Source organism: Camelus bactrianus, chromosome 24 (genome assembly GCF_048773025.1).
Source record: "Camelus bactrianus isolate YW-2024 breed Bactrian camel chromosome 24, ASM4877302v1, whole genome shotgun sequence".
Taxonomy (NCBI): Eukaryota; Metazoa; Chordata; class Mammalia; order Artiodactyla; family Camelidae; genus Camelus; species Camelus bactrianus.
Window position 1 is genome coordinate 758,179 of NC_133562.1, and position 27,410 is coordinate 785,588.

The window sequence follows — 27,410 nt, forward strand, 5'->3', positions numbered from 1 at the left end:
CTCGCCGCCTGCGGGTGCCTGGCTCCCTATCCCCTGGCCGTTCTCCCGATGCCGCCTCGACGCTGCGCGGGAGTGGAGGGACCCCCCCCTCGGGGGCCGGGCCGGGGAAGAGCCGGTCCCTGGAGCGCCCATTCGAGCGGGCCCGGGCGCAGACGCAGCTGGTGGGCGGCCGGCGGCCGGAAGGACTAGCGCCTCTCCCCGACTTGCCGCCCACCGGGGCGGGGGGGAGGGAGACTGGGGACCCCTCGGGCTCGGGAGCCGAGGGGCGGCGGTCCCGCCCCGAGCCGCCCTGCGCGGGTTCCGGGGCCGCGGGCCTGGGCGGTGCGCACGGTCCCCGCTGGGCCTCGGGTTCACGCCCAGCGGGTAGAGGGGCTGCGGGACACGGGAGTGGCGTTTTTCGGGGTGAGTCTGACCCTTGCCCCCCGACCCCGCCGCGGGCACGCGTTCCTGTGTCCGCTCGTGCTGCCTCTACCGGTACCATTCCGCTCTGCCGACCCGAACCGTCTGTGGTGGAGTCTGGTCAAAGGGAACCCACGGCCGGACCAGAAAACCAACACGCACACCCTGCACGGGCGTCTACGCAGCCGCCCCAGCCCGAGTCACTGAGGAAGGCCTGCGGCCCGGGAGGGCGCAGGGGTGGGCTCTCGGCCCCGGTGCCGTCACGTCCCGTACGAGGGCGGCCGGGGACTCCTTTTTGCTGGGGGGGGGGGGGGGTGCGGACGCGGACGGCCTGTGTGCGGGTAAGTACAGGGCCGGAGGAGTGAGGCCGCAGGAAGGAAGCCTTGGTCGTACGGGGCTGGGCTGCCTTCTCTCTCCGAGGGGATTCCCGGCGGAGTGAGCTCAGCCCTCCAGGGCCCGCAGGCCGTTCTGCTGTGTGACCCGAGGCTCTGCATTCCTAACATAACGCGGGGCGGCGCCGGGCTCGCCCATCGCCGAGTTTCCCCGACGGCCCCTCCATTAGGTAAACAGCCCTCACTCGGTAGCCGCCTGCGTCAGGCAGGCCCCCTGGGTTCTGGGCCCCCACCCTCCCTGCTCAGTCGGCCTCACTGCCCCCAGGGCCGGTTTGCCCCACGCAGCCCGGGCCCCTGCTGCCCGCCCCCGCCCGCCGCCCCCCCCCCCCCCCGGGCGAGCTCCACCCGGACACCCGGGGCTCCCTCCAGGGCCCCCGGGTGGCAGCCCCGGCCGGCCGGCCGGCCGGCCAGCTCGCTCGCTGGAGTGCTTCTGCGCAGCAGGTGTCCCCGTGTGCCGGGCGGTGAGGCAGAGCCACCTCTGGGTGGGAGTTAGTTCCTCCGGGAGCAGCAGCCCCCTTCTGGGCGGTCCTGTGGAATGACCACCGCGCAGTGAGTCGGGGTGACTTGATTTCAGGTCCTCCTCTGTTTCCGGTGAGCTGTGTCCCCACACGTCCTCTGCGCTTCGGTTTGCAAGTCTCTGAAATGGAAGGGTTGTCCTGGGGGACCTGAGTGTGTGTGTCCTCCCCAGAACACTTCCATGAGGGAGACTGAAACCAGGGGCTGCCCGGCCCCCCCCCCCCAAGTGGAAATGCCTGCCGATGAGGAAGCAGCTGTTCTGTGACTTACAGTTTCCTTTTAGATACGCGAAAACTCTGGGAAAATCCTAACGTGTGTGTTTTTGGAAAGAGGTGGAAAGCTTAGAAACATTCTTTCTTGGAGTTTTTCAAACATTCCCAATTTCAGGGCTTAATTTCTTTCTACTGGATCCCTGCCCCCCGCCCCTCACTGCTGCCACTTGGCCGTCCTGTAGGGCCTCACATCTCTGCTTACACGCAGGACGCCTGGGGAAGCAGGTGACCCGGTTGTGGCCCCGCCCATTCCCGTCCATCACGAACCAAGATGACCCAGTCTCCCGCTTCCCTCGTCCCATCGGCTCACCTCACTTGTTCAACTTAATGACTGACTCCAAGGAAATGCTCCCTTTATCTGAGGGCTGGTGTGGCGTCTGGGGCAGGGAGCTGGGGAGTGGAGGGCCTGTGGTTCCTGGAAGAGACTTCGCTCAGCACTGATGACTCAGTCAGTCCAGCCCCTAAGGAGTTTAAAGAAGAGGGTCCATATTGGCAGCTTCAGGACTTTGCTGAAACAGCCACCTCTTCACAGCTAGTCCTTCGGCAGAATTTAAGTCCAAGGTCTTTGCTGGAGCCAGAGAGTAGGTGTCAGTGTGGCCCCGGGGACACTGCTGTCACCTGGAATGGAGTGGATGGGGGAAGCTGATTTATACTTGAGTTTCTGATGGACACTCCCTGGTGACCACCCCAACCTGCCATCCACACCACGAGGAGGGAGGGTGGGTGACGAGGGCTCTTTGCTGGATGCTTTTGTACAGAATCTGCATGACAACCCTCCCAGGTAGGTGTCACTGCAGCTGGGGCGGGGGGCAGTGAGCGGCCCCCCACGAGCAGGGCTGAAGACGTAGCATCGCCAGTCGAGCTTGCAAAACCCAGAGTATGCGTTCTGCCCTCCTACCTCCACGACTCACCTTCCTGTCTGGAGAGCCAGTTCCAATGTAGGGTTCTCTGACTCCTTGGGATTTGCATCAGCGGTAGTGGAGGCAGAGGGCTGGCCTCCCTTCCTTGCCCAACCCACCCTGGGAAGCATCTCCCGTGCACACCCAGCCCACATGGCTGTCCCTGGCCACATCCCTGTCATGGTCACTAGGTTCAGGGCTGTTCGGGCAGGGAGTCCTGAGGTCCTAGGGTGCAGGCAGTGCTGTGCACCCCGAGTGGGCTTGTCCCAGGCCCTGCAGGGACGGGTGCAGCCCAGGGCCAGGTCTGGGTGGTGACAGAGTTCTAGGTTTTCGAGTCCTGTCTGTTCCCGCAGTCCCTTGCCCCCTCCTCTGTCCTCCATGGTCACCACTTGGAGTAAGGTTTCTGGGGACTGCTCTGGTCTGGACACGGTATTGAAAAGCACCTCCAACCCAGGGGACAGGTGCTCACTCCTCCCCGCATGTGTCTGAAGTGCACGGCGACAGAGGAGGTAGGTGCTTTTATGTGATGTGACTCCTGGTAAACGGAGGATGGTTCTTGGGGAGGGCGCGGCCACGCACCTGTGCCCTGTGCGGGGAGGGGCAGGTGCTGGGACTGGTTGTGGCTCTCCCGTCGCCAAGGTGAGTGGGCTCTGGCCACCACCTGGGATGAGCAGCTCCAAGCTGACTCTTGGGTTAGGATTTTCTGATGCCTAGCACCTTCAGCAAAGCAATTTGGAATCTGCCTGGCAGATGCGTTATTCTGTTTAAAGACAGACCAGCTCAGCACTTCCGAGGGCAGCAGGCACCTCTGGTTTTACTTTAAGATGCAAGAGCCTGCTTTCTCAGCAGCAAAGGTGGCCCCAAGTGAGGGCCTCTGAGGGGCTGCCTTCCTAGATGTGCAAGTCCAGAGGGGCAAGGCCTTCTATTCCTGTGTAAATCTAATTACAGAAGATCTGGGAAACTCAGAGAGTTCAGAATAAAGCCACAAAGATTGTTCAGGAAAAAAAAAATGAGACTAGAAGAGAACCATGAAGGAGACACACTGGCCCTGGTCGGACCCGGAGGGGAGCTGTCACTGTCACCGCTCACAGGCATTTGGAGAACAACTGGGGGAATTAGATGACGTCTAACTGGTGTTATTTTAAGTGTGGTGATGATGTGTAGGGGTCCAGGCAGCCTGCTTTCACGCGCTTCATAGAAGAGGTGGGTGTGTGTGCTCAGAGAGGAAGAAATGCAGCCACGTGGTCACAAAGCCGCATCCAGACCAGGGTGTGGCTGTGTGTTTTGCTGTGATACCATTCTTTAAGCTTGCCTGTACGTTTGGAAACTTTGCAAATGAAACAGTGATGGTGGATGAACTGAAAGATTTAGCCCAGAGGGTAGGGGACACAGCCAGCCAGCAATGGTTTCTGGGTTTTGTAGGTAAAAATCTTCAGCCAAGAGTGTGGTGATTGCCCTCTGACCCGGGACAGAGAAGGTCGGAGAGGCAGCGGCCAGGACGCCATCTCCCAAGGGCTTCCAAAGGCTGGAGGTCTTCAAAACAGGGCAAGTTTGTCCACAGGAGCCAAGTGCAAACCCTATTCCTTCCAGAAGTCCGGGCTTTGGGGACATGATGGTCACGGGGCAGCAGGGGACACAGTTCCTTGAGATCTAACCCACCGGCTTGAGCTGTGTGTCTTTCGTGTGCTGGCCCCGTGCTGGCTGGGACACGGCCAGCTGCTTGGCTGTCTAACTAGGTTGAATAAGTAACAGCAAAGAACTGAGGAGATGGCCCCCTCCCTCACAGCCCCAGCCCCCCCCTCCATTTCTGAGTTGAGCTCATTCGGACAGTGGTGATGGTCAGGTGACAGGCATGCCTCCCCTCACCCCACCTCGGCCACTTTTGTGCGGAGTTGGGAACAGAAATACAGACCCTGTTTCCTGTGTCTTTCCTAGACAAGGGTCAGACAGGTGGGGGACGTTTGACCATGAAGCAGTGCTGTGTTTGTGGAATTGTAACTCCCTGGAGAGCCAGGCGGTGGTGGAGGGGGGGCTGCAGCCTGTTTCGTTGGACTGGAAAGTGAACTGAAACACTAATGTGATACTTAAGCCCGCCTCCTGGAAGTTTGGGTTCAGATAAAATCAGTCTGCCCGTTGGGCAGTGGGTGAGTGGGACCAGAGGGCCTCTAAATTCTCTCCCAGCTCTCACGTTCTGTGACTGGTCAACGTCCATCAGAGGAAACCCAGCTCACCTGAAGTGCAGCCGGATTGTGCCGTGTCACGTTCTTTGTTTGCTTGTTTTGGGTGGGGAGGGGGTAACTAGGTTTGTTTCTGTATTTAATGGGGTGCTGGGGACTGAACCCAGGGCCTCATGCGTGCTAAGCACATGCTCTACCACTGGGCCATACGTCCCCCTCCCCGGCCCCTCATCTTGAACACAAGTGGCAGGAGGTGCAGGACGAGGGCGGAGACAGCAGCCAGCTGGGACTGTGGAGGGGACACAAGCCGCGTGGGGTGGGGCGAGGTGGGGCTGCCCGGCGAGCTGGACTGGAGGGTCCCATCAGGGCCACGGCTGAGGGATGGGGGGGCGAGGCGGGCCTTCAGCAGGATTTTTTTTTTAATTGAAGTGTAGTTGGTTTACAATGTTGTGTTAATTTCTGGTGTGCAGCATAGTGGTTCAGTTATATACATATATACCTTTTCATATTCTTTTTCATTACAGGCTGTTGTTATTTTATATTTTTAAAAGTAGTCTTTGTGTTATTTTTCCAGTAAAAACTGAAGGGCGAGTTTCACGAGATGAAAAGCTCTGGAGGTCTGTATGCAACACTGCGAATGAACCTAACGTCACTGAACTGGACGGTTAAAAACGGCCACGATGCTGCGTTCTAGGTGACGAGCTTTTTACTGCAGTGCAAACTTTTTTTGGTAGGAGAGAAATAGATGAGCTTCAGGGAAGTTCTAAAAGACTAAAGAGTATCAAAGGACGAACTCCCACCCCAGACGCCGCCGATTGCTTAGTGACACTTGGACCTGTCGCTCCTGTCTTCTCGGAGGCCGGCCAGCGGGAGGGAGGGAGGGGGGAGGGGCTCTCCCGTCGGCTCTGCCCAGAGCAGCCCTCCCACGAGACTGTCCCCACGGCTCCGTTTGCAAAGTGTTCTCTGCCCCGCTCTCCAAGACTCCTGCAGTGTCCTCTCCTGGGAACACTGGGGCACAGAACTCGCCTGCTAAGGAAGGTGGGGAGCCTGGAGGTCACATGGGGAGGCTTCAATTCGGCTCTGCCACCTGTCCTGGAGCTGTAACTGCAGCCTTCCAGGGCCACCGGGCAGGTTGTGTGGGTCTGTAAAGAGTCCCTTCCCATGGGGTCTGGCACAGCAGGCACTGCACACCCCATAAACTCCTGTGGGGTTTGGCTGGGACCCCATAAGCGCCCCTCTCCGCCCCAGGGTGCTAGAAGACAGCCTTGCTCGCTTGGTCGAGACCACTGGGCTGTGAAAAATTAAGGTTACGCTAAGCAGAGGAGAAACTGATCTAAGTGGTTATGTGATTTGGAAGGTAGATCTGTGTGTGTGTGTATGATGGAGAAATACATACTCAGCTGCCTTTTATTTAAAATCAAGTGTTGACCTCGTTGACAGAAGAACAGTTACATCTTTTAGTCGGACAGGCGGGGAAGGGGAAGATGACACAGAGGGGGCAGGCAGAGCTCCGAGCACAGGGAAGACAGCTCGGACCTCAGACCCCGGCCCAGCTTGGTCCATCTCGGGGATTCCCCCACCCCCACTCCCGGCAAGAGACCCTCAGGCCACCTCCTCACCTCCCCAGGCACTCGGAGCCTGCCTGCCCCTCCCCTGCGCGTCTCTAGAGCCTTCGGACCTGGTCGGCTTTTTCCAGCCCTCCTTACCGCCGCCGGCTGGTGTGCGAGCAGAAGCTGTTGGGAAAGGCGATTACAGCTGTGCTTCTGCAACTGAAAGCTCTGAGGGGAATGTTCGGGGTTTGTTTGCTGCTTAAGCCTGTGGATTGGATTAAATTAAGTTAATCTGTGCCACCCCCACCCGCAGCTGGGGTTATCTGATGTGCCCTTTTTCTGGTCCCAGATTCTGGCTGGACGTCACAGCGGCGTGTCAGAGCTGAACTTCCGTCTGCCCCCTGACACCCCCGTCTGTCTCAACCGCATCACCAGGCCCTGGTCCAGTGCGCTGCATCGAGGACGCTTGCCTCCTGGGCTAGACTGTAAACTCCCCCGCTTGGAGACCCGACCACCTGCGTGTTGCCCACAGCCCTCAGCACGTGACTTCACACGCAAATGCACTTAGTAAGTGACTGTGAAAGAAAAAAATAGAAAATGGCAAGTTCGCAGCATCCAAGGACTTTCCTCTTCCGAAAGGAGGACCCAGAATGTTTAATTTAAAATTTAATAATGCCTCCCTCAACAAAAAGGCTTCCACCAGAGTTTGCTCAGAATCAAATACAAATTCAGGCGATGCTTTTAAAAGAGTCAGAAGAGCTCACAACTGATTATGATCAGCCAGGTATTTGCCCGAGTCCTTTCCTGGTGGCTCCGGCTGGTCCCGCTGAGCTCAGGGTTTCCATCTGGCCTGCGGCCTGGCTGCTCTGTGCAGGGCAGGGATGTGCAGGGCGGGTGGGGAGGCATCCAGCCGCCCTGCCTCCTCTGAGGCTCTGAGGCGGGCCGCGCCGTCTCGGCTGACAGCCTTGCTCGGAGAGCACCTGGGATGCGGTAGGTGCAGATTCTTACTATTTCTCCGCAGGAAACCCTGGCCATTCGGAGATCGAATGCCGTTCAGGCGAGCACACCGCACAGCTGCCTCAGCTGTCCCGGGAATGCTGCGGCGGCCGCGCCCTCAGTTCCCAGCTGGCCCGGGATTCAGAAAGCATCTCTCCCGCCCATCCCCACAGCTCATCCTGCTTTCCTCTAACGACCCCCGTGAGCCGCTCCCAGACGTCCGCCACGTGGATCACGCATGCACTCCCGGAGGCGCGAGCGGGTCCACCACGGTTACCCACCGCCCTACCCGAGGCAGGCGCCCTCCGCGTCTTCCCAGGCGAGGAACCCAGGTAAACCGCCCTGGGCCACGCACCGAGACTCCAGTGTCTTTAACTGTTTAAACTTCATTTTATTGTGGTGAGAACACATCTCCTGGTTCTCAGGTGTGCCCTGGGTAACTGCTGGCTCCAGGTGCAACCAGGAGATCTCCGGGGTGTACATAAACCGTAACCCCCCGCTGCCCGGACCCCCGCTGCCCGGACCCGGCTCCCTGAGCTGGAGGCAGGCCGTGGGCTGTGGGGCTGTTGAGATGCATGTGCGTCAGACCTGTTCCCACCCAGGTAGGACTGGTTGGAAACTGATCAACAGGGAGAACCGTTTTGTCTGGTGTTCATTCCAGGAAGAGCTGGGGGGCCACGAGCCTTTTCTCGCCGGTGAGGCCCCCACACCCCCACCATGCATCCACGCTGGACAGGAGCCTCTGCCCAGGGCCCTCGCCGAGGCCGCCATCTCCACCCTCTCGTCTGGCTCCTGCTCAAGAGAACAGCTGGGGAGGTGGCACCTCGAGGCCCAAGACTATTTTTACGTGGCCATCTGTCCCCGACCAGGCCTGGCCGGTAGCGACAGACCCAAGGAATCCCGCGGCAGGTGGGAGACGCCCGGACAGCTGAGGATGCACGGCCCGGCCCCAAGAGCTGTTCTGGGGAGGCTGGAAATGTGGTGTGAGGACAGGGAGGAGACGCGGGTGCCGTGACCGCGGCAGCTCGGGGCGATGGCTGCCTGGCCGCCTCCCCATCTCTGTGCAGCACCGGCCAGGCCCACCTGCTCTGTCCGTGTCTGGGTGACGAGTCAGATGCTCCAGCCAGCTGCGGGCCTCGCCGCCACAGGGGAGGGGGTGCAGCAAGTGCTCTGCTGAGGACACACACTCAGAGCCGGGATCCCTGCCGCCCACCTGACTGAGAGCCCCCGGGGCAAAGTCCGGCTCCTTTGTAGAAACTAAGATCATCATAGAGGGAACCGGCGTCCCCAGAGAGGAGGGCGGCAGGAAGGAGAGGGCATGCATCCAAAGTCGTCTTTGCACACGATTTATCCATCACACTGCAGCTGGGGCAGGAGGCACGGGGCCCCACGTGGGAAGGACAGCAGTGAGCACGCAGGGCCCAGCCTCCTGGGGACAGCCACAGCCTCCCAGGTCTCGGGCGGGAAGGGAGGCGGCCCCGTCGTCCCCAGGAGGTGGCGTGCTCACCTCATTCCTGTGTGGGAAGGTGCTGCCCCACGTTGGGGAGGGGCGGGGAGAGAGAGAGAGACAGAGACACAGAGAGAGAAGGAGAGACAGAGACAGAGAGACAGAGAGAGAGACAGAACTCTCTCCTTTGAGGATCCTTATCCAGCAAAGCCTTCAGAGATGCCCTTGACACGGGCCTGGGACAGCCGGGCAACAGACGTCTGGGACTGGAATTCTGAATTCCTGGGCCAGCCCGTTTCAGTCCCCATTTCACACTGAAGGACAGGAGGCTGTTCCCAGCCGGGCGGTTTTAACAGTCTGAGTCTGTGTCTTTGGCCGGGAGGTAATAGCTGTGAACGTATTTCAACCCAAGGCCCCTAGTTTGCGCCAGGCCTGTCCCCTGAGTCCGCGGTGGACACGGGGTGTGGGGCCACCTCGTGTGCACCCCTGCTGGGGTAAGAAGTATGGGGTGCCCACAGACGTGGGGGCACAGGCGCCGAGCTACAGGGACGGCCCCCTTTTTTCAGAACTGTGATGCTAGAGATCAGTAAATAGCCCACCGAGGGCAACACAGAGACCCTGGGCCCTGGAAAGGGGCGCAGGCACCGAGCGGACCCTCTGGGGACCAGCTCCTGGCGAGCAGGGTCTGGTAGGCAGACGACACGCTGAGTCAGGGCGGCAGCTGGGTCCACGGGCTCCGGCACGTCGGTGAGAATGCCTTTTTTGGAAGCCAGGCAGTCAGTTCCCAGGACTCCCGAGTCCCTGGGAAGTGACGCAGCCCACGGTCAGCGAGAGAAAGGTGCCGGGAAGCCGCCTCGCCGGCGGAGGGCAGCCGGGCTCCCCCTCTGCCCCTCCCTGGCCCGCCCGGGAGCAGCTCCTTGTATGGGAAACGTTTACACAGGAGGCCCCTGTGGGGCTCTGTGAACCTCCTGCAGAGCAGAGAGGTGGGCGGGGGGATTCTCCGATGCCTGTGTTTTGCTGTGTTTGCAGGAGAGGCTGTGTTCTGGGGGCTGTGGGTGCAAACCCTCTGCTTTTGCCCTCCTGCCTGTGGCCTCGGCTCCCACCCCGCAGCTCCCCGTTGAAGGGCAGAGTGGGGGTCAGGCCAGAAGGGGCCCCGGGCTGTGGTCGATCATGGGCAGGACGAGCAGGGGCCCGGGGACTTCTGACTGCAGAGGCAGGAACCACGCAGGCGCTCTGGGCTTCTGGGACCACCTGAGGGGTCTTCCCGTGTCCTGCGCTGTTGGCCCGGATGCAGCGGGCAGGGGCAGGCCTCCTGGGTAGTGTCTCTTTGTAGTGCCCCTAGTCTAGTGTCAGCTTCCCCATTTCCTTGTGGGGAGCTGCCCCCACCCAGGCCGCGTGGTTGGGGCTTACCCTCCCTGCCTGTCTCGTGGCCACCGTTACTTTGTGTGGGCACCGTGGGGCATCCGCGGCCCCGGGCCCTCCCGCTGGGGCTGGGCTGACATCTGCTTCTTGGGGAGGAGGCCTCCCCGAAGACAGTGCCCCTCAGAGGGGAGCAGGACCAAGAGATGGGTCCCAATCCCACTGCGCCTGCCCACAGCCCCGCGCCCTCCTGGCATCATTCGCAGCCTGGGGTCCCGCCCCACGGTACGGGACTCCCGCCTGCCAGGCATTCTGGATCAGGTAACTCCTGCAACTGGTTTATTGCTGAAGGCCAGCCGCTGTAAGGCCATGCCCCGCCCCCACCTGCCCCTCCCTGCATCCAGGTGCGGCCAAGGCCCTTTGCTTCCCGAGCAGCAGTGCCCGCAGCCCACACGTGCAGTGGTGTGAACACGGTGTCTTCTGAGTTCATCACTGGAGATGGACGGGTCGGGTCAAGGGCTGGCCAAGCCCCTGGCTGAGCTGCCCTATCCGCTTGTGACCCCCTGCCTACAGCGCGAGCCAGCCACCACCTGCTCTTCCGTGTCAGCCAGCACCTGGAGCATGTATGTGCCCGCGTAGATGAGAAACTGGCCAGTCACCTGGGCGGCGTGAGACAGGACCCGCAGCAGGCTCCTGCAAGAGAGGGGCGAGGGTCATCGGGGGGTCCTCACCCCACCTCCAACACATGCCCACGTCCCCGTACTTTCGAGTTCGGGAAGCTGGGCTCTCAGGACCTGCAGCCCTGGGGGCTCGCTGAGATGCTGCGCTGATTCCCGGGGTTGAGTGGGGCCTGGACTCTGTTGCCAGCTGCTCCCGCTGCCCCGGGCCCGGGACCACCCTCCGCTGGCCTCCTCCAGTCGAGGTTTGTCCCTGAGTCACTAGAACGCCCGGGGGTCTGTCTGCTCACTCTGGCAGCCTTGTCGATATGTGGGGTTCGGTGCCGAAATCGGTCAAGTCCGGTCTGAAAGGGGCCCCAGGCTGAAGGAGTCCTAGCAGTCCTGCGGTCGTGACCCCACGACCCGGGGCTCTGAGCACGGGTGTGACACCCCGGCTTGACCCCGTCGTGGCGTCTCAGTCCCAGGGCTGATGCGGCCTCTGTGCTGTTCTAGATGGAAACCGTGGCTCGAACTCGGGTCCTTACTCTCTACTTACTAGTTTTTCTTTCTATTTAGTATTTAATGGTCTTCGGGGGAAAAAATTTTGAACTCAAGACTGTGTCTTCCGAATAAGTCTGTGGCATAAGAACTTTTAGGACAACGTGAGGGCCGGGCTCTGGGTGCAGGGGAGCCATCCCCCGCTGCCCGGCCCCCCAGGAAGGACCCGACGACCGTTACCTCAGCAGGGCCTTGAGCCCCGTGCACCGGATGTCGTAGGACACGGAGTACATCTCGTACATGGTGGCTTTCACGTTGAGGCAGCCGACGACGTCCCTGGGGTTCAGCTTGTACAAGTCCAAGGTGACCCTCGCTATCCCCGATCTCCTCGGCGGCTGGCGGGCTGGGACACAGTTCCCACCCTAGGGCCATGGAGGGAGGGAGGCTTAGGCACCAACCCAACCGTCACCTGCGAACCCTGTGATTCTGGGTTTAGGCTGGTCTCCACTCTCCTGTCAGCTTAAAATCAGTTCATGACTAAGCCGCTAATTATCTGAGGAATGTCTGTCACAGACCAGTGTGCTCAGACTGCCGCAGGGCCAACCCCCTAAGCTGCCCTGTCTCATGCAGGAGATGCAGGAGACGTGGCCTTGGGCCTGGGTTTCAGGGTCCAGGGTTCGGTGGACAGTTGTGCCAGTGACCTGTGGTGGAGACGCACTCACCAGGGTCACCCAGGGCCATCTGGCGGACGTGGACTGGCCCGCAGCTGTGACACTGTCTGCCTGGAGACCGGTGGTCAGCGCTGTCCCGCGGCACAGGGACTCTGCTGGCGGGCAGGTCAGACCCCTCGGTGGGAGCGAAGGCCAGTGTGGGACCTGCCCCGGAGGGACGCCAACTTCCTGGGGACACTTGTGGGACCCATTCTCTGTCTACCCGAGACGTTGGGAGAGGGCAGAAACCCCTGTAAATCCTGGGTTTATAAACAATCTTCCCCACAAAAGCCCTGAAGAAACAGGACAGAGAAAGCTGTCCCAGGACACATGTGCTGGGCACACGTCCGTGGGGTTTGCCGCACACGCAGGCCTGCGGGGTCCAGGATTCAAACGGAGGCACAGCTATCGTGAACCTTAGGAGTTGGGAGTAGCTGAACGTTAAATTCACTGGCAAAAATCTACTAAATTTGAAGTTAAACCACACATCCCCCTAAAAGCACCCAAACCCTCCCTGCCAGAGCCCCCCCTCTGTGGACACACGACCAGAGATCCTGGTTTCAGCCCATCAACTCCCACACGCGATGGGGAGGGGGCTGCCTGTCCTTTAGAAAATGTTAAAAATTAAGACGACAGAGTTGGGGTGCGGGGGCTCCATCTGGGATCCTGCCCAGCTCTGACGCTGAGTTTTCATGTCGCTCCCCCAGCCTCCCCCTCAAGTCTTGGTCTCACGTCAACGTCAAGATGACCTCCCCAAGGTGGAGACCTAATGGGGTGTGGATTCCGTCATCCCCACCAAACCCCACCCCTGCCCCCCAGGGATCTGCTCTAGGTGTTTGCGTGGAAGCAGGGAGCCCCCTGGCGGCTGCTTCTCGGAAGTCCTCGTCCAGGTCAAACCACAGTGGCCTCGCTGAGAGGAACCCCTCCCGGGGGGCAGCACCTTCCCTCCCTGCAAGGAGCCCGTCCCCACCCTGAAGGACCGAGCCGGGTGAGACTCACGTCAGCCAGGCTGTCCCAGACCGAGGGGCCTCACACCCCTGGGACCCTCACATCTCGTCCCCAGCATCCTGTCGTCACCCTGTGCCCCAGCCCCGCACCTGCCACGCGAGGGCTTCAACCTGTTATGTGGGAACTGTCTCCCCCAGGGGGTAAACGAGCATCTCATTCACAAAGCAAACAGAAAATACCAGCCCCACCAGTTTCCTGGGTCTGCTGAGACACGTGGCCACCAGCTTAGTGCCTTAAAGACGGCGCAGATTTATGCTCAGACGGCTCGGTTCTGCAGGTGGGGCACCCTGAGGCACCACGGGCTGTCCTGCTGGGGCTGGCCGGCCCTGCTCCTGCATGCCATGGCCCGTGGCCCGTCCCCTCATCACTCCTCCTCACCCGCCTCCTGCCCCCACGCTGACCCTCCCATGTCCCTCTTACAGGACGCTGTGGTGACACTGGCCCATGGATAATCCAGGACCATCACCCCATGTCGAGATCCTTCCCGTGTTCACGTCTGCCGAGTCCCCTTTGCCATGTAAAGTCGTGCGTCCCCAGGTTCTAGGGGGAGGCCGTGGTCCCTGGAGCTAGAGGGGGGGCCGGCTGGGTGCCGGGAACCCAGCGAGGGAACCTCCACTGACGCTTCCTCCAGGAGAGTCTGTGAGGGCAGAGCTGGAGCCCTGGGGCCCTGGGCCGGGGGAGCCCCCGCCTCAGCGTTCACTTTCCTCTCTGGATTCTGGTTCCCTTAAAAACCTCGGCCGCTGAGGATCTCCCTGTTTTGAAGGCCAGTGAGGCATATAAAAACATGTTTTAGGGGAAGAGGGTAATTGCGCAGGGGTAGAGCACATGCTTAGCATGTATGAGGTCCTGGGTTCAATCCCCAGTCTCTCCATTAAAAAAAAAAAAGATGTTTTAATATTTTGCTTTACATTTTTAGGTGTGTTATGGTGGGAGTGTTTCCCAAGATACATAATCTATCGTTTTGTCAGAAATAAAACCCTTTATTCTATCTCTTTGCTTTTCTAAATACTGCATTTACACACACACACACACACACACACACACATCCCCCTGGCTAATTTCACCAGCTATGTTAGCTCGCCACCTCTCAGGGTCACAGTGAGTGGTCACCAGGTCATCACCGCATGTTCTAAGGATCGGTAGTTACTCACTGGCCAAAGCCTGTCCCTCAGAATTACTGGCCTTAAATCATATAGCCCAAGTTCACAAAGATGCTAGGTTTCCTAGAAAAGCTTAAAAGACTCCCTTTGAGGACAGTGGATCCAGTGATGAAGTGAACACAAAGGAAAAGTTTAGAAAGCGGGCCGGTTGACACCGAGGTGGGGACCGCACTTCTGCAGGTGAGAAGCCTGCCCAGGAGCTGTCGGGTAACAGTGCTTACCGGTGTCCACTTCTGTCCTTTCTCCAAGGCCATGAAGTGCGTGTTATCCCCCAGCGTCTGGAAGAACTCCTCTGTGTCCACCACTGTGCCGTCTTCCTCCAGTACCAGAGTGACCAGTCTGCTGGTGATCATCAGGGCGTCCAGGGTCTAGGTTGGACCAGGCGGAGTCACAGAGTGAAGGGAGACTCCACTGGGACCAGTCAAGGGGCCTGACTGGCTAAGTGATGGTTTCAGAAGTGTTGGCTGATTCTGAGAACATTTTAATGGCACAAAGTCCTGGGACTCAGTCTCTGCTTTGAAAAAGAGAAGCTGAAAACCGTAACAGACCTGTGTTCCTCAGAGGCTAAGTGATGACACGGGATAATAGTCACAGGTTTGAAAATTACCTGCTTATCTGGACAAACAGAAAACGCCCCTGTGCACGTGGGACTTAAAGAGCCCACGTGTCGGGCGGCATGTTCAAAGGTCTCTGTTCAGAGACTGCGTGCCAGGCACTCGCTTCTGGTCTCCGTGGGAGCCGATGGTTTGTCCCTGCTTGGTGCCCAAGGACACTTTCAGATGAAGGACTATTCTTTCCTCATCTTTATAACCAAAACCAGATTTCTGAAGTCTGCTGCCCTGGTACTCTTCTTCATCAAGGAAATGAAGCTACGTTAGGTTTTGGTCTCAGTACGTAAATCTTTTACGACACAGGGACACAGCGCTGTTCACTTTGATTCTTTATGCCTTCCCTTTAGCCCCTTAGAAGGCACCATCAACCCGTTTGTCTATTTTTTAATAATAATTACAGCTATAAATGCTGTATGTACACGTTACAAAATAAACACACTCTCTGTGTGCTAGGTATTCAATCACTTTTTGACCAAATGAAAATTTTAAAATGACATTACGATATATGTTTAATTTTCTCATGGATTTTCCTAAATTTTTGCGGTTTGGGGTTTTGATATTGATACCCCATCTATCAAAAATAAATATTTCAACCCAAATACTTAAAAGCAAAGAAGAAGGCTCCCTCCAACTTTCTGAAACCAAGACAGACGCTTCCTGCACCGGCTTGTCCCCGGGGCCCAGGGAGCCGCAGGCCACGCCGCGGGCGCTACCTTGCTGAGGAGCTCGCCCAGGCTGCCTGCCATCAGCCCGCGCCGGCTGCTGCGGTCGTGGCTGGAGACCCGGAAGGGGCGAGCGGGATGCTTCAGGGGAGCCAGCAGGACCTTCTTTGTTTGCGACCCCATGAATGTTAGGGGCCTGGAAACGGAGCAGAGGAGTAAAACATCTTTGACGTTCCTTAAAAAAAAAAAAAAAAAAAAAGTTTTCAAAGAGAGGTTTGAGGGGCACATAAATGACAGAACGTTCATGTTTGCACCTAAAAGAAAGACATCCATTGGCTGAGGACTGTTAAAAACCATGCACGTGATCTCCAAGAAACAGACGAATTACACAGAAAATTTAAAGCACAACCACCACTGCATCTGTTTCACCAGAACACTCGAAGTCCTTGCAGTGACCATTTGAGAAGGAATGGTCCGGGCATCAAAGTCAATAAGCTAATGAGAGCTGTATTCTGCAAACGTGGGCTTTAGGGCTGAGAACCTAAGAAAAGATTTCTTGAGGCTGTGGGGTAGCTGAACCGAGATACAGAAACAGGCGCAGACACACATAGGCACACGTGCACAGAAAGGCGAGGCCGGGACTGTAAACGCCAGACGCTGGTCACTAGAGCGTCAGCCCGCTTTGGGGGCTCAGGATAAGCAGGGAACAGCCGAACATCGTCACCAGGGACGCTGCAAGAACAAGCACTCAGTCACTTGGCACTTTGGCGTGAGTTCCACGTTTATCAGAGAAGCAACTCAGAAACTCACCATAAAAGAGAACTAACACAGGAAAAGAGCCATGACAGCGAAGCCAAGTCAAGACTTAACTTTCTGAGGGAAAAATCTCACACTGGGAAGTTTTTGTTACCTCGCAACTATGGAGAAGCAGTAAATGAGGGCCAAACGAGAAACAGTCAAGGAGCTCCTTACGTCCACAGTTACTTAGCAAACATATTCTGCCTTACAAATATCACCTCACTCAATCCTCAGAAAACCCTGGTTTCCTCAATTTGCAGACAAGGAGACGCAGACGAGACAGCAGCCCCACGGCTCAGAGCCGGGGTTCGGCGCAGGCACGCGGTCTTTGCCTCTTCAGCGTGGTCTGGGGCCACACGCTAAGGATACTTACATGCATGTCACACACGTATATATACTTAGTGTGTGTGCACGCTAAGTACACCCACACACACGCATGTGTACGTACATACACAGCACACATGCCTGCATGTGTATATATACACATATTACACACACCCCCTCACACACACACAGTTATCTACGCTTCATTTTCCCAGTCAGACTGGAATTCCTTATGAACAAAGGTACCAACCTGGACTTGTGACTGGTGTCTGAGGTGCAGTGGGTGGGGAGGGGACAGTCTGGTGGGGCTGAGTCCTTAACCTGCGAAATCTGATGCTGTCTCTGGGCAGATGGTGTCCGAACTGAGTTGCGTTCTTGGACGGACACCCTGCTGGCATCTGAGGGAGGCTGGGGCGGGGGCCTTTCCCCCGCCCCAGCCTTATCTTTTGGACTTGGTACCACTACCCTTTTACCTAGAGCGTCAGCAAGAATTTGGTCTGAAGCACATCCAGCCGGCGTCACGTTGGTGCCTGGTGATGGGGGCATCTGAGCAGCTGCCCTGGCCGTGACGTGTCGGCTCCTACGGCATCAGCTGACTCTATCTCAGCCGTACATGGAAGTGTGACCCCAAGTCTCAGATGAGAAAGTGAGGCTCAGAGTGGTTTCTCAGTGTCACCCGGTTAATCAGAACTATCTCTGAACTTCACAGCCCAGGCGACAAGCTGCAGCTGGAGGCGGTGAGGGGGCACTGGCTGGAGGGACGGCAGTCCCCACTCAACCTGGCTCCTCTCCAGGGTACCACCCAGCCTGTTTCCAGTGGGGCAGCTGCAGGGGACTGAGCCAGTCGGTGGTCTCTGACGCGGGACCCACCAGAGCCAGGGAGCCCGACCGAGTAAGTCCCAGCCTGAACCCACACAGCAGCGAACCTGGCCCCTGGCCCCTGCACCTCTGCCCTGGTTACACCAGCCTCCCCAGTTACACAACACGATGAGCCGGGGCCCGCGTTCTGCTGAGCCGATGCTCGGTCCCTTCTCTGGTGACCTGGCAGACGGGGCATCGAGGATTCTCCACATGAGGCTTCGCAGCTAGAGCCTGGCTTTGCTCTCCACCTCACTGCAGCATCTGAAACTTGAGCTGGCCATGAGGAGGACCCGATAAGAACAGGGTGAGAATGTGTACTGGGTCCCTCAGAGGCTCAGGCTGCGGAGCGGTGGCCAGCGTCAGAGTGACCCTCCTCTGGGGCTGGGGAGCCCTGGACCCACCAGCAAGAGCCTTCCCCTCCCCAGAGCAGGTCATTCCTGCGTGTCCACTCTTCACCTTCTTGAGTAGACACAGGCTATGGCTTACCCAGAGCAACAGGACTAAGTTCACGTCTTGGACCCTAGGCCCTGGCCCTGGCGGTCCGTGACAGACTGTGGGCATGAACAGCTTTGACCCAGTTCGGTCTGGTCCCAGCTGGGGACACTCATGCCTCCGTGAGCACCGGTGCCCCGGTGACCTGGCCCGCCCGTCACTAAGCGCCCACTGTTGCTAACATCTGACCCAGTTTGTGCTGGCAGTCACTCCTGGTCCTCCCTCCCCGCTGCCCTGGAGACAGCCCTGCTGATAAAGAAGGACATCCGGTCTGTCGTTCCTCCTACTGCTGCGCTTCCCCGTGGAGAGCCGGGCCACTGCTGGGGAGAAGGCTGGTGACCCCTGCGGATGTGGGCACTACGCTCTGCCCTTCTTTTCAGGGAACAGGACGAGTGACCTGACGTGCCGTATCAATATAATATCAAGACCATCTTGAAGATAATATAAAAAGGGGCTAAATGAAGTTTTAGGCACACTAAACCTACTTAATACATCCCGCGTACTTGCTGCGCTCCTGCTAAATGAACCAAGCACAGATTAATCCGGCTCACTCCTGAACAGGATAGTCATGTCACCAGCCACCAAAACAAGGCTGGGAGTGTGTTCCTAGTCTCCTTCAGTGACTCACGACATTGAAGTTGATCCCAGAGCACCGAGAAGTCTTAGAGTTTGGCTTTTAGATACACATCACCTTGGTGACCCTCAGTGCCGTCACTTGGAGTGGGAAGAGAAACATCTCATTACGTGGAAAAAAACAAGGAAACAGGCTGTTCAAGGAAACAGATTGTTTTCAGGGAAATCAAGATAAGGGAAGTCAGACTTGATAGAACATTCTTGAAAATTGTGAAGGGGTGTACCTCCCAGAAGTGAGGGAACAGGGAAGTCTCTGCGTTGCTCCCCGAGGGGGTGAGGAGATTCAACTCGTAAGTGTGAAATCAAGGTGCAGGTGTGGGCCGACAGTGGCTGTGAGCCCGCCCGGGGAGATGGAGCTGGCCCCACAGGTCATCTTTCCATGCCACCCTCTGGACTGATGTTTCCTCTGGACATCTGGATGGAAAGGCAGGCTTGGGAACAGGACCTGTGTCGTCAGGTGGACAGGAGGGTTCATACGAAGAATTAAAGGGCAGACAGGTGGAGGACATATGTCCCAGAGGACTGTGCCAGAGCCGGTGACAAGGACAGTGCAGGAAAGGGAAACGGTGACCCCAGCCACAGGCGTGCAGAGAGATGGGGCAGGGCTCAGAGAGCACTCATCCGGCCTGGCAGGGCCTCCGAGACCGTGGGATAGTGGCTGTGGGGACAGTGGCGGGAGTGGCAGGGGCTCACCCAGGGCGGGAAGCAGTGGGGGCTCTGGCTTAGTGAGGTTCGGGCTCAGCAGCGCCCGGCCCGGGAGAGGCAACACAGGGGGCGTGTCAGCCCCACGGGGAGCAGCCTGTCGGCCTGTGACAGCTCGCGGCTGTGCCTTGACCGACCCAGCAAAATGCCTGGCGCAGAAAGAGTGTTCAAGTAGGAACGTGAAGCCTTTAAACACTTTGTTACTAAAACAAGAGTTTAGACCACGAAGGTGTAAGCACCAGGAACCTGGGACAGTTACTCAGAAAACACAGTTCCTTGCTTGCATCACTAACAAGGCTGGTAAAACGTGTGCTGAAAGGCCAGGTATACAAATCCCAGAGCTCCTCCTTCAAGGAAAGGACAAAGGAGCTAACGAGCTGCAAAAGCAGCCCCTTTGCACCGAGTGTAACAGAGCAGCTCTGTGACAGCCGCAGGGGCAGCAGGACAAGAAGTCGGAGTAGCCTTCGGCTGCGAGACACGCGCTGCGTGGACTCCCTGGGTGTTCAGAGCTGAGCGGGGAGATCTCGGTGGCTTCTGCTAGGACCCAGGCCTCGTGATCATAGACGAGGAACAAGCAAACGACGGGGGTCGAGGTTTTATAACTGCACACATGCATCGATCTTAAAAAACAGACGTGTACTCTGAATGAGTCCCTGCCTTGGCAAATGCAGGTATGTGCTGATAAAGGACAGAGTGAGCAACATCCCTAATTATCAGAGAAACGCAGATTGCAGCTACACTGAGGTAACACCTCACAGCAGCCAGAATGGCCATCATTCAAAAGTCCACAAACAATAAATGCTGGAGAGGCTGTGGAGAAAGGGAACCCTCCTACACCACTGGTGGGAATGCAGTTTGGTGCAGCCACTGTGGAAAACAGTATGGAGGTTCTTCAAAAAACTAAGGACAGACTTACCATATGACCCAGGAATCTCGCTCCTGGGCACATATCCAGAGGGAACTCTAATTTGAAAAGAGACATGCCCAGTGTTCACAGCAGCACTACATACAACAGCCAAGACACGGAAGCAACCTACATGTCCATCAACAGATGATGGGTAAAGAACGTGTGGTACATTTATACAGTGGAATACTACTCAGCCATAAACAATTATGAAATAATGCTGTTTGCAGCAACATGGATGGACCTGGAGAATGTCACAAAGACCAGTATCACATGAGATCACTTATATCTGGAATCTAAAAAAATGACACAAATGAACTTATTTACAAAATAGAAACAGACTCACAGACACGGAAAACAAACTTACGGTTACCAGGAAGGAGGGAGATGGGGGAGAGACACACTGGGGGTTCAGGATTTGCAGATACTAACCACTATATATAAGGTAGGTAAACATCAAGTTTCTACTGTACAGCACGGGGAACTATATTCACTATCTTGTAATAACCTATAATGAAAAGGAATATATGTACGTACACGTATGACTGAAACATGATGCTGTGCACCAGAAATTGACACAACATTGTAAACTGACTGTACTTCAATTTAAGAAACAGGAAGAAAAGAAAAAGACAGCAGGACACACTCTACCAGCCAGTTTACATTAAGGACCACTGAGAGGAGACGGAACTCGCCATCACCTTGCCTATGGCTCCCGTGGGTCTGCGGCCTGGATGTGGCTTTAAAGAAGATGGAAGACATTTTCCCCTTCAGCAAATATTACAGGTTGTGTGGAAGAAAGCAGAGTCCCAGGGATGACGGCAGCTCAGCTTGAAAGCAGGAGCTGGACACCGTGTGCCCCCAACAAACAGCCCCTCACTCCTAGAGCCGCCGTGCTCAGAGGGACTGTCCAAGCAGAACAGATGCCCCCGTGCTGATTTGCCAAAACCTCACCGGTCGTTTCCTGCTGGCCCAGTGGAACGGTCTCACAGAGGCACTCTGGGTTGGGGATGGTGCTGCAGGTCAGGTGCAGGGCCGGGCAGCCTTAGCGCTGCAGGCCTTGCCGCCCCTGCTCCAGCCGCACCGGCCAGGAGTCAGTGTCCGTCTACCATCCTTACGACTCAGCCCACCAGTGCAACGCTGGGAGGAGCTCGGGGAGTTTCCGGGGAGAAACTTAACTGCAGCCCCTGGGAGTAGCACTGAGGGGTGAGTGGGGCTGCAGGGAGGGGGAGAAACCAGGAAAGACACCAAGCGCCCTTCCTTCAGGTGTAAACCAAGCCAGCGAAGATGCAGAAACAAGTCTGCTTCTCACCTTGCTGGGGGTCCCATCGCTGACTTCCGTTTTCTGTTTTCATTTGTTTTTAAAGAGAAAGGGGGAGCATCAGACAGACCCCACTGCCTTCCGGCGGCTGACCTTGAGCCTTGAACGTTCCACACAGACCCCTCTCGGAGCCCAAGTTCAGGAGCTTACGGATCACACCCCTTCTGTAAAATGGCCCTTCACTCCTGACACCTTGGAAAACCTGTATTTAAGGGAATTCAGAGGCTTCTCTGTCCCTTTTGAACTGCTTTGAAGATCTCCAGAGAAACCCGATCCCTCCCTTAAATCTAGCAAGTTGCCACCACCTGGTGTTTTTAGGACTTCACCGGTCAGGATTGGTTTGCTATGTGAAGCCGAACCCAAAAGGGGAAAAGGCGATTCTGGGCCTTCTCACGGTCTCGCGGCGTGGAGGGGGCGAGGAGGGGGCGGGGTCCGCGGGCCCCTCTGTCTCGCACCCCGGTCCGGGCAGCGTCACCACCTTCCCCCAGGTTCCGCCTTACAAGCCCGGGGGCCCATCTGCGCTGCCCTGAGGGGTGATCTGGTCGCCCCGAGGCCGCCCAGCTTCCCCACTAGCACCCCTCCCCTCGCCCCAGCACCCCCCACCCCGCGGTCCAGGACCCCGAGAAACCGGTCCCCGCGCGCCGCGGGGCTGTCGCCCAGCCCCCTCTCCGGGGCGGCCGCGTCCACAGGCCGCAGCGGCAGAGAAGCGCCGGCTCCTGCTCATCACGGTCACCTGTTCCGCGGACGCCCGCACACCTCAGGAGCCACACCTGGCGCGGGCGGCCAGCTGGCGGAGGGCTCGGGCTGGGGCGCGTGGGCGCAGGGGACGCGGGGACGCCGGGCCCCGGGAGTGGCGGGGCGCGTGGGAACGCAGGGAGGTGCCAGGCGCACAGGGACGGGGGTCAGAGGGGCACAAGGGGCTCGGGGGAAGGGGGTGCCGATCCCGGCCGGCGTGGTACTCGCCTGAGGAGGGCTCCTGCGCAGTCCCGGGCCGCCTCCATCGCTCGGGTCCCCGGCCAGCTCGGCCTCCTCGCGCGCCCGCGCCGCCTCTTAAAGCGCCGCCGCCCGCCCCGCCCGCGTCCACGCCCCTCGGGCTCCAGCGGCCCAGGACGAGCCAGCGTCCCCACCACCCGGCCCGATGCTCTGCGGGCCCTCGGTGGTGGCTGGTCGGCCTGTTGGAGGCTGGGGCAGTCGGGCATCATCACGCCAGCAGATGGCCTCGGCCGAAGAACGGCGGTGTGTGGCTTTAAACGGGGGGGTTCAGAGGGGCAGTGAGGCCGGGATGCGCGCAGGCCCCCCAGCGGCTCCCCGACGGGCGGTCTAGCAGCTCTCAGGGGCTCTGGGAACGGGGTAAGGGTTGGGGAAGGACCTGAGGGGTTCACTGACAATCCTTCAGCTACAGGGACGCGACTTTCTCAGAGTGAGGGGGGCGAGAGGCGGTGGGACCTACCCAGGTCCTGCTTGCACAAACCTCCCTATGGGAAGATGCAGTTCGGTGTGTTTCCGACCTCAGAAGGGCGGGGGCTGTCAGGGGCTGAATGCAACTCTTAATTGTGAACTTGAAGCAGACTCTCTTGAGCACGTTAAGGAGCGGGGCCTCCCCCGATCCGGGCAGGTTAAAACACGGCTGGCCAGCATGCGGTCCTGCACTCCACAGTGGTCGGTGATCGGCTCTCCAGTTATCAGCTGCGGGGGGCCCTACTGGGAGCTGTGTTTCCAAAGAGCTGTAGCCTGACCTATGCCTCCGTCCCCTGACTCACTTGACCAGCACGTCTGGCCCTGCTGCCCGCCTCCTCCTTCCAGTCACGGAAACAAACACGTCTTCCCCCGAGGGTCACTGGTACCAGCCAGATGAGTCTTGGAGCCAAGAGAGATTTCCTTCCAGAGTCCTGGACTCCCCAGGGTCTGCCAGGAGCTCCCCAGCCCAGGGCACAGGGGGTTCCTGCCCAGGGCACGGGTGGCGGGAGGCGGGAAGCAGACTGGCCCTTAGGGGATTTTACGGCCCCTCTCCCACACCCTGCTATGGCCTGGATGTCTGTGCCTACCCGCCACCCCCACCTCTCCCATTCATATGCTGAAACCCTAAAGCCCAGTGCGGACCTATTGGAAGGTGGCGCCTTTGGGAGGTGCTTGGGTTTTGAGGGTGGAGCCCACATGATGGGGTTAATGCCTATAAAAGAGACCTCGGGGAGCTTCCTCTGTAGCAAGAGGATGGCCAGCTGTGGACCAGGAAGAGGCCACCCCAGGGTGTCCCCAGGACAGCCCGATGGTGCCTCCTCTCTGCTTTCCAGTCTCCGGCATCCTGTCAGAGCCCACCCCCCCAGACATACCCCCAATTTCAGAGGAGAAAACCAGTCCAGTCAATTCAAGTCAACTCACCTTTGAAGACATTTTCTATTGTGTACATTTTCAAGTATGAAGACGCAGAACAGGAGCACTACGCCAGCACCCTTACACCTCGTGCCGGGCCCCAGTCTCCCTTAGCGCTCTGACACATGTGCTGGGTTTCATCTGCAGTTTTAGTTGAACTCCTTTCTTTGAAACCCTTCAGCATGCAACTCTGAGGAAGCAGGAACATGGCCGTCCTTACCTTAGTGACGTCGTCTTCCCTAAGTGATCTCCATGTACGGCCGGGCCTGCAGTCCAGCTCCCAGCCCGTCAGATCATGACGGCTCGCGCACACGGCACCGTCCCGTGGAGGACAGACATACAAGTGTATCAGCTCATCCTGGAGCCTGGCACGGGCCGTAACCAGCCAGGGCGGCAGGTGTGAATCACTTACCCGTTTCAGGCCTCTTGGAGTGCAGGCTCATCCGTGAATGAATGAATGAATGGATGAGTGAATGAGGTGCTGTGTTCCCAGGGACACACGAGGGCCAACTGCAAAGGGAACAAAGGAATGAATTCTGCCCAAAGGTGCCCCTAGAGGGACACTGGGACTGGGGTTTGGAGGATGGGTGAGGCAGTGGTGTGTGGGTCAGTTTCAGGAAGGTTCAGGAAGGGCAGATGCCCAGTGGGACGGGAGCATTGTATCAGGCAGTCCTGGGGGTGTTTGGGGGCTGGGGGGCACGGGAGTTCCTTGGGGAGAGTCTGCACAGCCCTGAGCACTCAGTGGGTCCCAGCAGAGATGGGGGTGACATGCTCAGATGCAGATTTGAGAGGACACTCTGGGGTGGCCCGGAGGCTGGACTGGCCCAGGGGAGCCCGTGGGTGATGTCGGGGGTGACCTGGGCTGATATTGGGCATGGTGGGGGCAGGAGCATCTTGCTGGATGTGGTGAGGAACACGAGGGGAGCAGCTGCAGGTGATGCCCAGTCTGGCTGGTGCCCTGAGTGAGAAACACAGGAGGGGAGCACGTCTGTAGCTGAGGCTGAGATTATACTGAACCCCGTGGGTCTGGGGACACACTGGACGGGGACATGGGGGAGGACGTGGGCCCAGGGGCCACACTCTGGGAGGACGGGCAGGAAGTCAGGCTGGCTGCCCCTGCTGCTCCAGTGGCATCTGTGACACACGAGCAGGTGTGTAGAGAGGGCAGAGGGCAGGGGGCAGTGGGGGCACTGTGCTCCGAAGGGCGTGGCCACCAAGAAGCTGGAGAAGGAGGTGCTGGGTGTGAGGTGCAGGGCGGTGGGGCGGCGGGGCCCGGCTGGCACAGCCACCCCCCTCCCCTCCCCACATTCTCCCTCGGCATCACTTACCACATCTCCACTCAGCACGGGCCCTGTTCCAGTGCAGCCCAGGTTAGACGTCAGAGGCACGGAGGGTGGTGGGGGCGGGGAGCAGAAGCATATGGGTGGAGTGGAAGCTTATGGATGGAGGGAAGCCTTTGCGAATCTCAGGAGCGTGGTTCTGATGGGAAAACTCAGTCTCCTGGGGGCAGGTGTGGAAGGTGTGATGGGGGCTTGTACATGAGGTCTGGCCTGGGCACCGCACATCCACCAGCGCACGTCTGGGTTCCAGTGCCTCTGAGACCATGTCACAAACACGCAGGATTATGCCTTGGTCATGAGCAGAGTAATAAAAATTCGAGGTGAATTTTTACAAAATTGGGGAGCACTGTGGTCGACTAAGCTATCTTTTCCAGCAGGAGATCAGGAATCACACTTAGGAAGGAGGAATAGAGGTCTGGTGTGGGGGTGATTATAGTCAGGACAGCGGGGCTATGGACAGGGCATCAGTCCCATGGTGAGGAAGGGGTGTCGGGGAGGCTGGAAATTCCACACACACAATAACCACAGCCAGGAGGGGTGGAGGGTGCACCGGGGTGTGTGTGGGAGAGCTGGACCTGAGTGCTGGCCCTGCTACTGCCTGGGGTGAGACCCTGGACAGCCTACCCAGTCTGCCCGAGGCTTCGCGGAGAGACATGCAGAACAGGCTGCCTGGAGCGTGCACCCCTGCTCTCCCTGGCACCTCCACTTCCACTCTGCGGGGCTGTCCCTCCTCTGACCTGCCCAGCTGGGTAGCCCCGGCTGGACACTGCCTTCCTCTTCCTTGGCAAAGTTCAGTGTCTGGGGCCTGGTGGGCGAGGAGGCTGCACACACCTTGGCTCCTGCACCTCCTGGGACTCAGGGGTGCCCCTAGGAGGACCACGGCAGGGCTCAGCCTTCAGCACCTTTGTTCCAGGGTTGGTCAAACTCCTAGGACAGACATTGCTTGCTTCCTGGGTGGGGCAGCCCAAGCTCTGCCTGCAGCACCAGGGCCAGGACAAAAAGGACTTGTGTGAAAGGGAAAGTTTTGACCGCGCAGCAGGATTTATATTAGAGCAATCAATGGGGCATGTGTTTCCAGCTCTCACTTTGTGAATTAGTAAGCATCATCGTGAAATGATGTGTCTGGATTCAGTGACCAAGAATTCAGAAAGAGGGCAGCTTAGAGAAGAAAGGAAATTGTCTCAATGGGCCTGGATCCTTTTCGCCTCTTTACTGGAACACCCGGGACCAGCCTAGAGGCAGGCAGCTCTCACGTGCTTCTTTATAACCAAAGCCGATTTGCAACAGTGGAATCCCGGGGCTCACGTGAACAGATAAGCACTTCAAGGAGGGAAGGAAAGCGGGCACCAGTGGTCCACAAGCTGCATTCACTAGTGACACACTGCACGCAGTATTTTTCGCTTTTAAGCGAAACGTACCCTAATTATTATTGGCTTCCTAAGCCCCTCCACTTTTTTTCCTATTAAATTTGCAATTTTGACCCTTGTTTGGTATATGGGTCTGCTGAGTTGGTCAATAAATATTGTCAAAATAGGAAGAACAGTGCTGCTGTGAACACTGGTGCAGACAGGGCATCATGTTTCTTAAAAATATAGAACCAGGGTGGCCAGACTGATTTGTCACCTTTCCCTTCCTTTGCTACATTGGCCTTGCTGCTGACCAGAAATTTGTTGAAGCCGGTGCGGTAACAGAATGACATCCATGCAGCGACCAAGTGAGCAGAAACCTGGGCTTTTCTCAAAGGCTACGAAGAAACACAGTTGGAGGTTATTCTGAGCCAAGAGACAGCAAAGGTCGTGCTATGTGCCCAGGGACGAGCCCTCTAGACCACCAGGAGTGGTGGCTCCACACCTTGACTGCAGGCCCAACTGGCCCACCTCCAACTCACGTGGCCGCCACCCCCGGAAGAGGGACCTGCCGCCAGCCGCAAGGTGCCCATAAACGAGCCCCACTCTGGCCTGAGACCTGGCCGCTGGGCATCGGTCTGCTCTGCCTGCTGTCTGTCCTCTTTCCCCGTCTCTCTCCCCTCATTTCGGATTCTGTGCTTTGCAATAAACTCCCCAGCCAAGGCTGTCCATGGGCGACCGGGGGACACCACTGGGGATGTCTGTTGGTTTGTGAGCTCTGGAGAGGAGCAGCTTTGTCCTCTTCGCAGGCTCCACACATGCCCAAGGCAGCTCCGGCCTCGTGGGTCCCGGTGCAACACCTCCCAAGTCTGGGGTGCTGCGATCCCTCTCTGGGGCGCTGCACGTAGTGAGGCTGGGGGCTGGGTACTTGGCTTCCACCGCAAACACCACTTCCTCCAGGTCCACACGACAAAGCTGGGACGCACCTGCCCTCACCTGCCCTCCAG

General features: G+C 58.1%; 1 protein-coding gene and 2 long non-coding RNA genes across 11 annotated transcripts; 2 read left to right on the top strand and 1 right to left on the bottom strand.

Annotated features, from left to right (window-relative positions):
* The first annotated feature begins 389 nt into the window (after positions 1-389).
* On the top strand, positions 390-13,551 carry LOC105071440 (uncharacterized). 5 transcript variants are annotated; one of them, XR_012502071.1, is made up of 5 exons: positions 390-4,023; positions 5,230-5,349; positions 6,555-6,772; positions 7,227-13,156; positions 13,302-13,551. It is a non-coding gene; the product is annotated as an uncharacterized LOC105071440 (long non-coding RNA). The 5 variants fall into 5 exon arrangements; XR_012502070.1 differs by having other exon boundaries at positions 7,227-12,859; positions 13,017-13,551; XR_012502072.1 differs by having other exon boundaries at positions 7,227-12,859.
* On the bottom strand, positions 10,325-23,686 carry CIDEA (cell death inducing DFFA like effector a). 5 transcript variants are annotated; one of them, XM_074352354.1, is made up of 7 exons: positions 22,311-22,431; positions 21,339-21,549; positions 15,364-15,547; positions 14,261-14,407; positions 11,884-12,090; positions 11,402-11,583; positions 10,325-10,700 (listed from the first exon to the last, which is right to left on the bottom strand). In XM_074352354.1, the coding sequence occupies exons 2-7, from the start codon at positions 21,353-21,355 to the stop codon at positions 10,553-10,555; spliced, it is 885 nt and encodes a 294-aa protein (XP_074208455.1). In that variant the 5' UTR covers positions 21,356-21,549; positions 22,311-22,431; the 3' UTR covers positions 10,325-10,552. The 5 variants fall into 5 exon arrangements, with proteins under 5 accessions (XP_074208455.1, XP_074208457.1, XP_074208454.1 ...); XM_074352356.1 differs by lacking the exons at positions 21,339-21,549; positions 22,311-22,431 and adding exons at positions 18,645-18,865; positions 20,039-21,332; XM_074352353.1 differs by lacking the exon at positions 21,339-21,549 and having other exon boundaries at positions 22,311-23,686.
* Positions 22,455-26,846, top strand: LOC141574935 (uncharacterized). The gene is made up of 3 exons (XR_012502074.1): positions 22,455-22,583; positions 23,899-24,114; positions 26,721-26,846. It is a non-coding gene; the product is annotated as an uncharacterized LOC141574935 (long non-coding RNA).
* Positions 26,847-27,410: the final 564 nt, after the last annotated feature.